The 14,661-nt window shown below is 45.3% G+C and overlaps 1 protein-coding gene across 1 annotated transcript in view; it reads left to right on the top strand.

Moving 5' to 3' along the window:
• The window catches only part of SLC6A2 (solute carrier family 6 member 2), a 162,333-nt gene that overhangs the window by 68,924 nt on the left and 78,748 nt on the right, over nucleotides 1-14,661 (top strand). The window contains exon 3 of the mRNA XM_044270290.1: nucleotides 9,497-9,734. Within this exon, the coding sequence (XP_044126225.1) occupies nucleotides 9,497-9,734 (238 nt within the window). The remainder of the gene's footprint in view (nucleotides 1-9,496; nucleotides 9,735-14,661) is intronic.

Consider the following 14,661-nt stretch of genomic DNA (forward strand, 5'->3'; position numbering starts at 1 on the left):
AGACTCTCAGAGATATAAGCACGCATAGCGATCCTCTCAGGTTGGGAAAGATTGTATAAACGAGATTTAGGCAGCTTGGCGTCTGGGATGAGATTAATAGGGCAATCGTACTCCCTGTGCGGGGGCAAATCCTGAACTCCACTCTCAGAGAAGACATCCGAAAATTCAGAGAGAAAAGATGGTATAGTCTTAGTAGCAACCTCAGAAACAGATGTCATGAGGCAATTCTCTCTGCAAAAGTCACTCCAACCATTTATTTGCTTCGCTTGCCAATCAATGGTGGGGTTATGCTTAGTGAGCCAGGGCAGCCCCAACACCAGCGGGGTGGGCAAACCGCTAAGGACGAAACATGACACATCCTCAACATGAGCATCACTCACAATTAAACGGATATTGTGAACTATGCCCTTTAATGATTTCTGAGAAAGTGGAGCGGAATCGATAGCAAATACAGGAATATCCTTTCTCAAAGCGCACACCTGGAAACCATGAGTTATCGCAAAGTGATTATCAATGAGATTGACCGCTGCTCCACTATCCACAAAAATCTCACAAAAAATGTTCTTGCTCTCTAGCGCCACCCTAGCCGGCAGGACAAAACGGGAACTACAAGCAAACGGAAAATCTTCAATCTCCGCCTCAATCCTGCCAATAGTAACAGACGGAACATTTTTCAAAGATTTTTTCCTCTTTGTTTCTTTATTATACCCAGAGAACTGCCTGAATCTCCTAGAGGGACAAATATTTGCCAAATGATTTATACCTCCACAACAAAAACAAACCCTCCCATGCGGGCTGAATCTTCTATTGTCAGAAGCAATCAACCCCAGCTGCATGGGCTCCTGCTCAGAAGGGGCTGACAGCGACTGAGACCCCTGCGCAGAGAATGGGACCGCTGCACAGTCCTGGGACCGAGTATGACAGGAAGGAGAGATCTCTCCTCTCTCTCTAAGACGCCTGTCAATACGAACGGCCTGAGACATAGCAGAGTCCAAAGAAATAGGCCTTTCATGAAAGGCAAATGCATCTTTCAATCCCTCTGAAAGACCATGGCAAAATTGACTTCGGAGTGCAGCATCATTCCAACCAGTATCAGCTGCCCAACTCCGAAATTCTGAGCAGTATATTTCTGCGGATTGTTTACCCTGGCATAGGAGACGTAGTCTAGACTCCGCCAGAGCAATACGATCCGGATCATCATATATCTGACCCAGGGCTAAAAAGAATTCATCCACTGAACGGAGGGGCCGTGCCCCCTCCGGCAGCGAAAAGGCCCAGGACTGAGCGTTACCCCTGAGCAGCGATATAATGATCCCCACCCTCCGTTCCTCATCACCAGAAGAATGGGGAAGAAGGCGAAAATGGAGTTTGCAAGCCTCTCTAAAACGCACAAAATTCTCACTACCCCCGGAGAACGTATCCGGGAGCGAGATCTTAGGCTCAGAACAAACTCCATGAACGCCAGCTGAACCGGTCACTTGAAGCTGAGAAAAAGTCCTGCGGAGATCAGCTACCTCCAATGAAAGACCCTGAAGGCGTTCAGCCAAAAGTGAAACCGGATCCATGCTTGAGACGGTTATGGCGGCTTATAATGTCACGGACGGTGTACAGGAAACAAGGCAAAACAACATGCATAAATGACTCGCTGGATCCAGAAGCTAAGGAACAAAAGGGGGACCCCTGTAGAAGACCTGGGACTTTCCCTGGCTGCTCAGCCTATGCATAGATCCGAATGGTGGAGGTATGCATATCCACGTACCTTGACTATATAATCCCTGAGCACCCTGCAATAGTGAGGGGACACGACCACCGGCTCCCTACACCAGACACGGAGGGAGTCAGGGTCACCTGGGATCCAACAAACAGAAAATAACAGATAACAGTATAACACTTAACTTTGTAGAGGAGAGGAGAACCAGATGGGCATGCACACATACTCCAGGAAGAAATATAAGCCGCCCAGAAAAGCATTCTGGGGAAGAATTTAAAGGGAAACAATTAGTCCAACACATAACAGCTGAGAGACGCTAATGAGAGGAGGAGCTGAATACCACAACACAGAACTCAAGGAGGAGGTTCTGAAAGGCCTCTGTCAGAGCTTCTCAGCTGTCTGGTTGTGACAGGATGCTGCTGATGGAGCTGGTACTGCTCCTGCCACCTCACCCCTCCCCAGCAGCCATGGCAGTGGAACGTGAGCGCAGAGGCCCCCCCCTGGTCAGCGGCCAACCTATGATAGGATGTCTGTGTAGTAGTTCAGTTTGTCCTCCCTCTCAGTGGGTGTAAAAAAGGCCCCCATTCTGGACTGGTAGCGAGGGTCCAACAAGGTGGGGATCCAGAAGTCATCCCTCTGCCGAATGGTGACAATTTGGCTGTCACTACGCAAGCAAGTGAGCATTCATTGGGCCATTTGTGCAAGTGACTCGGAGGGACTCCCTGCCTCCATCTCCACTGCATACTGCTACGGTGTGTCTGGGTCCGCTGTCTCGTCTTCCTCGTCGCCCTGTAGCTCCTCTGGCTGCTCCTGCTTCTCCTCTCCTGTCACCTGAGTAGAAAAACCACCCATTTCACTACACATTGCCTGTGCTCCAATGTTTTCCTCCCCCTCATTCTGCTCTTCCAGTTCAGCCCCCACAGGGCTCATGTGGCCGTGAGATCTAGGCGCCACGTCTCAAGCCCCCTGACCAGCCATTGTTACCACCAACTGTTCCAGGACATGAAGCAGTGAAATGACGTCGTTCATCCCGTAGTCCTGGCGACTGACAAATAACGTGGCGTCCTCAAAGGGCCTGAGCAAACGGCAGGTGTCACGCATGAGCTGCCACTGGCTGACATCGAAGTTACACAGGGGAGCACTCCTATCCGCTTGCATTATCAACAAATCGTTGATGGCCTTTCTCTGTTCATATAGTTGGTCCAACATATGGAGAGTGAAATTCCAACGGGTGGAAACGTCGCATATCAGCCTATGTTGGGGGACGCCGTTCTGCCGCTGCAGCTCAAAGAGGGTCTGCTTTGCAGTGTATGAGTGGCTGAAGTGCATGCAATGTTCCCTGGCCATTTATAGGATGTCTTGCATATGGGTTGTAGACTTCAAGGACCACTGACAACCAGATTGAACACATTTGCAATGCAGGGAGCATGACTCAGCCTTCCTTGACACAGCACCGACACACTGTTCTTCTCGTTGTCGGTCACCATGGTTCCGATTTTCAGTTGTCTCGGAGAAAGCCAGGATTAGATTTCTTGATGAATCAAACAGAGCAATTCCTTCCCTGTGTGACTCCGTTCGCCAAGGCAAACCAGGTGCAGAACATCGTGACACCGCCGTGCCCTGCACATGTTGTATGCTGGAGGGGCACTGTGACTTGTCCCTGCAGTGGAGGCTGAGGACATGGTGGAGGATGAGGAGGCAGAGGCGGACATTGTCGCAGGACCAATGGCATGACAACGTGGAGGCGGAAGCGGCGTGACCTGGCCAAGTTGCTGGTGTGGCTGTGCAGGAACCACATTCACCCAGTGGGCCGTAAAGGACATGTATTGTCCCTGACCGTAGTTACAGCTCCACATGTTGGCGCTGCCGTGCACTTTGGCAGACACCGACAGGCTCAAGGACTGGTCCACCTTCTGTTCTACATATTTTGCAAAGAAAAATTATGGCTTGGGACTCTCCACCTCGGCTCGGCACAAGCCATCAGTTCTCTGAAAGGTGCAGAGTCCACCACTTGGAAAGGGAGGGACTGCAGCACCAGCAACTTGGACAGGAGCACGTTCAGCTTCTGCGTCGTTGGATGCATGCACGCATACACCTGTCTCTTGGCAATCGCTTCAGTGATCGATTGCTGACGGAATGACTGATGAGGAGGAGCAGGAGCATCTGGACCAGCAGAACATTGGAATGACAGACAGCTCCCTTCGGCTGAGGTGGTGGAGCCTTGACTGGCTGAAACTGGGTGCGTGCCACTGTGCGATGCAGCGGTTGCTGCAGCAGTCTGGACCACCACATTGGAGCCACGGTTCTCCCAGGCCACTTTATGGTTACGCTGCATATGTTAACGCAGGGCCGTGGTGCCAACATTGGCACCCTGGCCACGCTTCACCTTCTGCCCACATATTCTCCGGTGGCTTAACAAATAACTGCCACACCGCCGAGTAGGTGATTTTCCCCCCAACAGTCCGCACTGACTGACTGCTACCGCCACTGCCTTCGTGAACCCCTGCACCACTACTTCCTGGACAGGTAGGCTGCTGCGAAGCAGGTGGTCTACCCCGAGCACGTTTGGTTGCCGACCTCCCACTACTGCCACCCTGCTTACTCCCATCCATGCTACCACCTTGCTGGCTCAGCTGCTGCCTCATGGGCAAGCTGCCACTCTCTTCTCCTGATGATGATGAAGCCCCTTCTGCACCCGCCTCCCAAGTGCGATCGGCTTCATCATCATCGAGTAGTGTCTGCACGTCACTGATGTCCTCCTCAAAGGTCTCTGGGTCAGGAGCCTGACCGGTCGCAACACCAGCTCCCACGCCACTCTCCTCATCACTACTTGCCCGCCTAGCGGAGGAAGCGGCGGATATCTCCTCCAGATCTTGGCTGGGCAGTAGCTGCTGACCACCCTCTAGTAGCTCTTCCTTGCTAAAAAGTGGAGCTGAGCCTACAGCATATAATACTTCTCGTGGTGAGGGAACAGAAAAGGACAGAGGCAGGTTGAGGACAGGTGAGCGCACAAGGCCTGCTCCCAGGCCATGCCAACTAAGGGTTGTGTCTGAAGAACCCACCAACTGTTGGCTGGGGGTGTCTGATGTCACATGGAATAAAGTGGATGACCGAGTTAACCAATCAAGAACCGCTGGGTTGCTGGTCAGGACACGATCGCTAGATGACACCGGGAGCTTAGGCCTCTCCCTGCGACTCCTGCCACCAAGCCCCCTTACTCTGCTGCGACCTCTGCCTGCGCCAGAAACGTTGAGGCCTCTGCCACTCCTCTGTGCATGGCCTGGCACTTCTCTTTCTGACACACTTTTAGCTGAACTAAATAAATTAAAAGCAAATTAAAATACCCCTAAAAGTGACAAATATATTTTTCTTTTTGTACTGAAATAGGCCACTAAATGCTTTCACCCATAGGCATGCGCAGCCTATTGCATTAGGGTGTGCACCCTAAAGCACAAACACACACACCGCGCGTTATGCCATTAGCCCCATTATCACCCCCTATGCCTCTCATTAGCCCCATTATGCCTCTCATTAGCCCCCATTATGCCTCTCATTAGCCCCCCATTATGCCTCTCATTAGCCCCATTATGCCTTTCATTAGCCCCCATTATGCCTCATTAGCCCCATCATCAGCCCTCATGCCTCATTAGCCCCATTATCAGACTTTATACCTCATTAGCCCCCATTATCAGCCCTTATGCCTCTTCCTCCTGCTGTCGGCTGTGCTCTGAACTGGTGCACACAGCATGACGTCGCAAAAAGCCTCACGCTGTGCGCAGCCCTGCACAGTCAACAGCCGAGGATCAGAAAGCAAGTACATAGCGTTCACCGCTTCCTGGTCCGCCGGTGCTAATGATCGTTTCCAAAATGGAAGCCCTTCATTAGTATTAGCCGGCCAGCAGTCTTGATTAGGGTGTGCCCAGGCACACATGGCACACCCCGTGTGCACGCCTATGCTTTCACCATAAATAAATGCAACAGTGAAATGCATATGTATTTTTCTTTTTGTACTGAAATAGGACACTAAACGCTTTTGCCACAAATAACTGCAACAATGAAGTGCGTATATATTTTTCTTTCTGTACTAAAATAGGCAACTAAACGTTTTCACCACAAATAACTGCAACAGTGAAATGCGTATATATTTTTCTTTTTGTTCTGAAATAGGCCACTAAACGCATTCACCACAAAAAATAGCTAAATGCTGTGAAATGGTTCCTCCCTATACTTTCCCTGATTTTTTTTTTCACAATGAGGTTTTTCCGATTGCTGTCCCTAGCGCCTTCTTACGTCTGTCCCTGCACTCAGAACACTGGAAAATGTGTAAATCTAAGATGGCCGCCGTATTTATAGGGCTGTGACATCACAGGGCTGGCTGGCTGCTGATTGGCTGCATGCATGGCATTATAGGTCATCCCGCCTTCCCACAGTTCCTTGTCCCATGTCCTCACACGTGTAGCCACCATTTTAGCTGCCATTTTAGGAAAAATTGTGATTCATTACTACGAAGTGCGAGGAAATTCGCATTCGTTGTGAATCAAATTTTTCCTGAAATTCGGATCGAATTCCACTTCATCAGCTTCGATTCGCTCATATCTAATTACTACTATAATTACTATATGAAAATTAGAAGCTATTTGTGCACATTTTTTTATCAAAATTGTGTCAGTCCCATCTACCAGTGACAAGGGGATTCCAACAGATGAGACCTACACTATCAGACTTGCCTCTCCTAGGCCTAAGCCTACAAAATTCAGGACAATGTAGAATCCAGCTATAATATACTCTGATTAAAAACACTGGTAGATGGGTGGGAGTGCACATTCCAAATGGAGGCAGCCAATGTCTCAACTGTACAATGCTAAAAACAAAGTTAGACCAGCACCTCCAAACAGTATGAAATAAAGTACAGGTGCATGCTACCATGACTGACATACAAAAGCAAACAAATATTATATGTAGCAGCACACTACTCCAGCAGCACACTGTGCAAAGACACATGCAAACACTGGAAACGTGGATAAAGTTGAATCGCATTATTGCTTGCTATACTTACTATATGAAAATTAGGAGCTCTTTGCACCCTATTCCAAGTCAAAGATTGCATGAAACCATGTGGTGGCCCTGAGTTGAGGCTATGTTTACACTTTGTTCTTGTATCATGGTTTTTGTAAGACAATGAAACAAATACAGTGGTTTCAGTAACCATATTATGGCTCCAAGATTTGGATAACCCGTGGTTCAGCTGAATTTGGTCCAGTAGAACCTTGAGAGGTCGAGGTATTGTGGCTATCTAAGACTGGCCTAAGACAGGAACCTGATGAATAGCTTATTCAGACAAGCATTGTAAAACAGGTCAGTGTTCAATCTGCTAAAAATGAAATTTTTGCATCCATAGGAAAATTTCATGGTGGACTGATACTAAGGCGGCCACCCAAGCCGTCTTCACAGCCACTGGTTGGGTACAGGGTGATTTGATGTAGTGTTGATCGAGCACCAAAGTGCTCGGGTGCTCTACAATCTCGCTGTCACCAGCAGCGAAAAAATTAGACTGAATGTCACAGATATTTAGGATGCCCAAATGTTATACAGGAGAGGTAGCGCAGGTATTGTCGCTGTCACCAGCAGCGAAAAAATTTGACTGAATGTCACAGATATTTAGGATGTGCAAACGTTATACAGGAGATGTAGTGCAGGTAATGTCGCTGTCACCAGCAGCCCAAAAATTTGACTGAATGTCACAGATATTTAGGATGCCCAAACGTTATACAGGAGAGGTAGCACAGGTATTGTCGCTGTCACCAGCAGCAAAAAAATTAGACTGAATGTCACAGATATTTAGGATGCCCAAGCTTTATACAGGAGATGTAGTGCAGGTAATGTCGCTGTCACCAGCAGCTCAAAAATTTGACTGAATGTCACAGATATTTAGGATGCCCAAACGTTATACAGGAGAGGTAGCGCAGGTATTGTCGCTGTCACCAGCAGCAAAAAAATTTGACTGAATGTCACAGATATTTAGGATGCCCAAACTTTATACAGGAGATGTAGCGCAGGTATTGTCGCTGTCACTAGCAGCGAAAAATATTTGACTGAATGTCACAGATATTTAGTATGCGCAAACGTTATACAGGAGATGAAGCGCAGGTAATGTTGCTGTCACCAGCAGTGAAAAAATTAGACTGAATGTCACAGATATTTAGGATGCGCAAACGTTATACAGGAGATGAAGCGCAGGTAATGTCGCTGTCACCAGCGGTGAGAAAATTAGACTGAATGTCACACATATTTAGGATGCACAAACGTTATAAAGGAGATGTAGCACATTTAATGTCACTGTCACTAGCAGAGAAAAAATTAGACTGAATGTCACAGATTTTTAGGATGCGCAAACGCTATACAGGAAATGTAGCGCAGGTAATGTCGCTGTCACTAGCGGCCAAACAATTGTGCTGAATGTCACAGATATTTAGGATGCGCTAATGTAACACAACAGATGTAGCAGAGGTTGTGTCACTGTCAGCAGCGGCCAAACAATTGCACGCAATGTAGCGCAGGTTGCACTAATAATATATATTGCAGTCAGATAAAACAATAGTCCTTAAAAGGACTTTTGGATCTCTAACACCTTTCAACACTAAACAATTCCTGTCCCTACACTATCTGTCCCTGCTGCAGCTCTCCCCGACTAAGACTGAGCCGAGCCACATGTCATCGGGTGCTATATCGCACCCGATGACGTGTTCCAGCCAGCCAATCACTGTAATGCCAGTAACCAACATGGCGACGGCATTACAGTGAGGGCCAGTATATTCCTGCACGTTTATTGGCTGCATGACGTGCAGGGAGGAGCCTCGAGCATCGATCTCGAGCACACGCAGTGTTCGGCCGAACACCGCGATGTGCCGAGCATCGCAATGCTCAAGTGAAAATGGTTTTCGGCCGATCATGCTCGCCCAACACTAATTTGATGTTCTGACCGATCTGATATTTATGCACCTGCATGGCAGAAGAAAGCACCTTCCTGCATTCAACTGAATTGCCATCTTCAGGATGGTAGAATACTGCTGTTCCCAGCCTACTTTTGTTGGTCCTGCCTACTTATATTGGCCCTGCCTTCTGTCAATTTGTATCCGCCTACAATGTGGGGCTACTTTCAGTTTTTTTTTTTCCCAGTCCACCCCTGTTTCCAACTATGTGAAATCTTTTTTGTCTCCAATTAAATTCCATGTATCCATTCTTCTTGTCCCTCAAACTGCTTTCACTTCTTTTCAGTCTCTGGAAAAATGGACTGCCCATGGATGACCATCCACGTGCTGCCCGTTTTCGTTTCTCATGGACCCAGGCGAGTTCAGCATTAAAATCAGACCAAAGTAGTGCATGACGCAACTTTCTTTGCACAGACTGGTGTGGAAGATGATGAATGGGATTTGGTCCATTGCCACGAGACAGTGTTCCAACTCTTGTTCCAGCTCGTTCCAAGTGTTCCTTCTCTCCATTCTACACCCAGAAAGCACATGGACGTGAACAATGCTTGTCTGAATAAACCCTTAGTCTGTTGAACTTTCCCAAAAGCTGTTAGTTGATGTTTTCATCATCTGGTTTTTAATGACCTCTAATAACCCTTCAGGAACCAAATAATAAGTAACAGTACATTGTTTGCGCAATATTTCATGCATTCACGTAAGAATCTGGGTGATGCTGTGATTTAAAGCAGCAGTATTACTTTGTAGTAAATTTCAAACAGATCTTCCTTACAGATGTTCTTCTTTTTTCACTCTCCAGGTGTGGGCTACACCGTGATATTAATAGCTCTCTATGTGGGATTCTACTACAATGTCATCATTGCATGGTCATTATATTATCTTGTATCTTCCTTCACCTATGAGCTTCCTTGGACCAACTGTGGCAATGAGTGGAACACTCCTAACTGTACAGACCCAAATCATCTCAACTTCTCTCTGCTGAGTAATGGGACCATATACGCAAAGTATAAACTAACACCAGCTGCTGAGTTTTATGAGTAAGTTTCTCGTGATGCATTATTGAACATAAAGTACTTGTTTCATCTTATAAACTTTCCTTTACTTTGTTCTTTGCAAAAAAATAAAAAATGAAATAAAAAACTTCACAACATAAAGATTCTTAAACCCAATCGGAATGGTAGTAATAGTGGACGTATATAAGGTAAGGTGAGTACATCTCTGATGGTACATGTGATCTACAGACACTGGAAATAGTTTCCTCTATGTGCAAAATGTTGTCTCTTTTGACGTTTTATACTTTCAGAAATGACATTTTTATGTTCCTGTAAGAGTCAATCATATGAAATCACAAGCTTTCTGCCCATTAAACCAATAACAGCTCCCAGACTTAACTGGGTTATTCAGGAATCGATGATGATGACCTTTCCTCAGGATAGCTCATCATTATCACATCGGCAGGGGACAGAGTCCCGGCACCCCCACCTCTCAGCTGTTTCTTGCAGGTCGGATGCAGACCCATTCTCTTCAATGGGGCTATAAAAGATGCAGACAGCACACCCGTGTGCTGTCCGCATCCGTATGTACTTTACATGGCTCCACAAAAAAATAGAATATGTCTTTTTCTTGTCCGTTTTAAGGACAAGGATTGGACAGTTCTATGGAGGGCAGGACAATCTATTACACAAAATGCAGAACATGCTCGCCCGGTATCTGTGTTTCTGCGGACCGCGAAAACAGCAAAGGGTGCTTGTTTGAGCCCTTACCTTGTATGTTTTGTAATTCTGTATGTAATGTTAGAGGACAGAGGTTAGGTTAATAATTTGGCATGGAGATTGGGGGGGGGGGGGTATTAGCTTCTGTATGGTGGAGGTATTCCCACATTCCTGCAGCATGACCCTTAAAACAGAAGATTGATACTTACCTGCTCCATGCTGCTCCGGTCCTCTGCGCTGCCTCCACTCTTTCTATCCTCCTGTCCTGGCACCATTTACATCTGGCTGGCTATGGACATGGTCACATGCACCGCTCTAGCCAATGACTGACTTCAGAGGTGACGCGCTGCTTGTGGCCACATCATTGCTGGAGCCAGTCATTGGCTGGAGCGGTGCATGTGGCCATGCCCATAGCCAGCCAGATGTAAACAGTGCTGGGACCGGAAGTTGGAGAGATCGGAGGCAATGTGGAGGTCTGGAGCGACATGGAGCAGGTAAGTATAAATCTTCTGTTTCAGAAGGAACTTGTTAAAAAATCATTTTTCCTGGAAAACCTGCATTTCAAAAGCCATAACTTTTTCATTTTTCTATCGACACAGCTGTATGAGGATGTTTTATATGGGGCAAGTTGTATTTTTAATGCCACTGGTTTGGGGTACCACTACTGTATTGTATAATAATTCAGAAATACCAGATTTAAATGTTTTTTGTTATGTTTTACTACTTCAAAAATTTTTTAGAAGTCCTTTTTAGAAAGATGATTGCTTTGTGTCGCCATATATTCTGACATCCATAACTTTGTTTAATTTTCCTACCAACGCATACTATCGGGTGGATTAAGGGTACCATGGGCTCTGGGCTGTTGGTTTTCCAATTCCATTTGGATTTTTTTTTCCCTTTTCCCATTACACTGTATGCCATATTAAATGGTTGCAATAGAAATTACAACTTGTCCCACAAAATAACAAGCCCTCATCTGTGAATGGAAAAATAAAAAAGGTATGGCTCCGGGAAGACGAGGAAGGAAAAATGAAAATGCAAAAAATGAAAAAACCTCCGGTATTCAAGGCATTAAGAAAAGAAAGCTGACATCTGATTGATTATCGTGGGCAACAAAAATGTTCTTTCTTTTAGACAGTCTTGATAAATGAGGCACAGGTATATTGATCAGGTATATTGATGCTGCATGTTAAAGTTACCCCAAGTTATAGATACAGTGCATTTAACAGAAAGAATACAGCAGACTGCAGGTAAAGGAATAGCATTACCTGCGTTCAGTAATGGTCATAGTTATATCCTAAGCATAACCCCAGTGGTCAGTCAGAGCTGAGTAGGACGGAAGGAGGCAGAGTCTGCCAAATTATTTATATGAATTAAACCACTCAGTATTCCTTTGTGCTGCCTGTTACACTAGACCCTCACACTCTCAACATACAAGAAGCCAACACACGTGGATGCATTCATACACACGTTCACCAAACACTGACATACTCTGGCATATGTTCACCATACACATGGATGTATTTATACACACACTCACCACACGCATGGACACATTCATATATACCTTTAACACACTCAAGGATGCACTCACATATATAGAGTAATACATACACGTATATAGATAGATAATATATGGATAGATACTGTAGATATACACTGTGTATTTATTAATCTATCTCATTCAAAAAGTCTTCAGACCCTTTCACTTTTTTCATACTTTATGTTGTGGCATTGTGCTAAAATAAAAAAGTTCACGTTTTTCCCCATCATTCTGCATTCGATCCCTCATAATGAGAAAATGAAAACAGAATGTTGGAAATCTTTTCTAATTTATTGAAAAGTAAAATCTAAAATCTTGCATTGACATAAGTATTCAGCCCCTTTACTCAGGACTTAGTTGAAGCTCCTGTGGCAGCAATTACAGCCTCCAGTCTTCTTGGGTGATGCCACAAGGTTTGCACACCTGCATTTGGGGATTTTCTGCCGTTCTTCTCTGCAGATCCTCTCAAGCTCGGTCAGGTTGGATGGGGACCGTCAGTAGACAGAGATGTTTGATTGGGTTCAGGTCAGGTCTCTGGGCCAATCAAGGACTTTCACGCTCTTGTATTGTCTTGGCTGTGTGCTTGGTGTCATTGTCTTGTTGGAAGGTGAACCTTTGGCCCAGTCTGAGGTCCAGAGCACTCTGTTTAGAGTTTACATTTAGAATATCTCTGTGCTTTGCTCCATTCATCTTTCCCAGCCACTGAAAAACACCCCCAAAGCATAATGCTGCCACCACCATGCTTCACTGTAGAGATGGTATTGGGCAGGTGATGAGCAGTGCCTGGTTTCCTCTAGACCAGTGGCATAACAACAGGGGAATGAGGGGCCCGAGTTTTGAAGGGGCCCAGGAGCAGTGTTTTTTCTAGTACATTTTAGGCCAGATCAGGCCCCCTCCAGATACCGTCACATTGGGGCCCATGCCTATCATAGGGGGACATACCAGAGTATGAAGGACCTTAGAGAAATATTTATGGTAGGCTAAAGGGCCTTCGATGACATCATGTCACATGATCGCAGGTCCTTTAACCTCCAAAATACACCTGAAGAGAAGTAGGAGAATGGAAAACATGCAGCCTGTAAGTAAATAAATGTGTATGTGTGTGTTTATATGTGTGTGTGTGTGTGTGTGTTTATATGTGTGTATGTGTATATCTGTGTGTGTTTATGTGTGTATGTGTATATCTGTGTGTGTGTATGTGTATATCTGTGTGTTTATCTGTGTCTGTGTTTATCTGTGAGTGTTTAATCTGTGTGTGTATTTATGTGTGTGTTTGTGTTTATCTGTGTGTGTATATGTGTTTAACTGTTTGTGTGTTTATCTGTGTATGTGTGTGTTTATCTGTGTATGTGTGTTTATTTCTCTGTGTGTGTTTATATGTGTGTATGTGTATAGATCTGTGTGTGTTTATCTGTGAGTGTTTATCTGTGTGTGTATTTATGTGTGTATGTGTTTATCTGTGTGTGTGTTTATCTGTGTATGCATATGTGTTTAACTGTGTATGTGTTTAACTGTGTGTTTATCTGTGTATGTGTGTTTATTTCTCTCCGTGTGTTTGTCTATCTGTGTCAACATCTGCTTATTCTATATATAGAAGACAGCACCAGAGTATTAAATATCTGTATATGAGTAGTAGTGTATACAACAGATACTTTTTGATTCCCTTTGTGCTGCCAGAGAATGCAACAAATTAATGTTGAGGCACAGGCCTCATGATTTGTTTGCCTCCTCCATCAGTCTGTGTATTATACTTAAAGGGGTTGTCTTTTTTTTAACTATTGATGACCTTTTCTCTGGATATATATCTCCAATATCAGATCGCATTTCTCCCAAGTGTCCCTCTTTTGGTGGGACAGTCGCTCTTTTTTTGACCCAATTCTTTTTGTCCCTCTTTGATCCTTAAATGTCCCTCTTTTTGACCTGCACAATTAAAACTTAAATCTGAAATAATAAATTTACTAAATTGCTCCTTACTAAAGTGTCTGTATGGATTCTACCTGTAAAAACTTGGACCTTAAAATATCTATAATCTGATGATTTATGTGCTAAAATTTAAATGGATTTTGAAGGGGCTCCGGCATGCTGTAAAAAATGGAGGAACTTACACTCACCTAACCGATCCCCAGCTGCAGTTCTGACGAAGTCAGTAATTATGCTATGGACAGAGTTAGAGGCATGGTCTAGTATGAAATACATTGCTGCAATGCACGCCGGAATATATTGTCCCTCTTTGTGATTTTCAAAAGTTGGGAGGTATGACATCGGTGGGGGCCCAACCCCCAGCACCACCGTAGTTCAGCAGTTTGAAGAGAAGGCAGTTGCTCATACAAGTGCTGCCTTCTTTGCTATGTTTATCTACTCACTGCAGCAATTGCAGTGTAATTACAAGTATGGCGTCCCCATTAACTTCTATGGGACAGCTCTGCCCTATTCACTTGAACAGACAGATTTGTTCGATAGAAGTGAATGGGGACGCCATACTTGTAATTAGACCTGCTCACCAATCTTCAAACTGAACCAATCTGATATTGATGACCTATCGTGAGGATAGTTCATCAATAGTAAAATGCATCCATGGAACACGGTCCGTGAGATACCGGACTGGCATCCTGCTTAGTGCAAGAGCGCACGGTGTCATTGGTTGCTATGACACCGTTCGCTTTGTGCCGCTGCTGCTGTACAGCAATACACTCGTATACATCATACGAG

This window comes from Bufo gargarizans, chromosome 10, assembly GCF_014858855.1.
Source record: "Bufo gargarizans isolate SCDJY-AF-19 chromosome 10, ASM1485885v1, whole genome shotgun sequence".
Classification (NCBI taxonomy): Eukaryota; Metazoa; Chordata; class Amphibia; order Anura; family Bufonidae; genus Bufo; species Bufo gargarizans.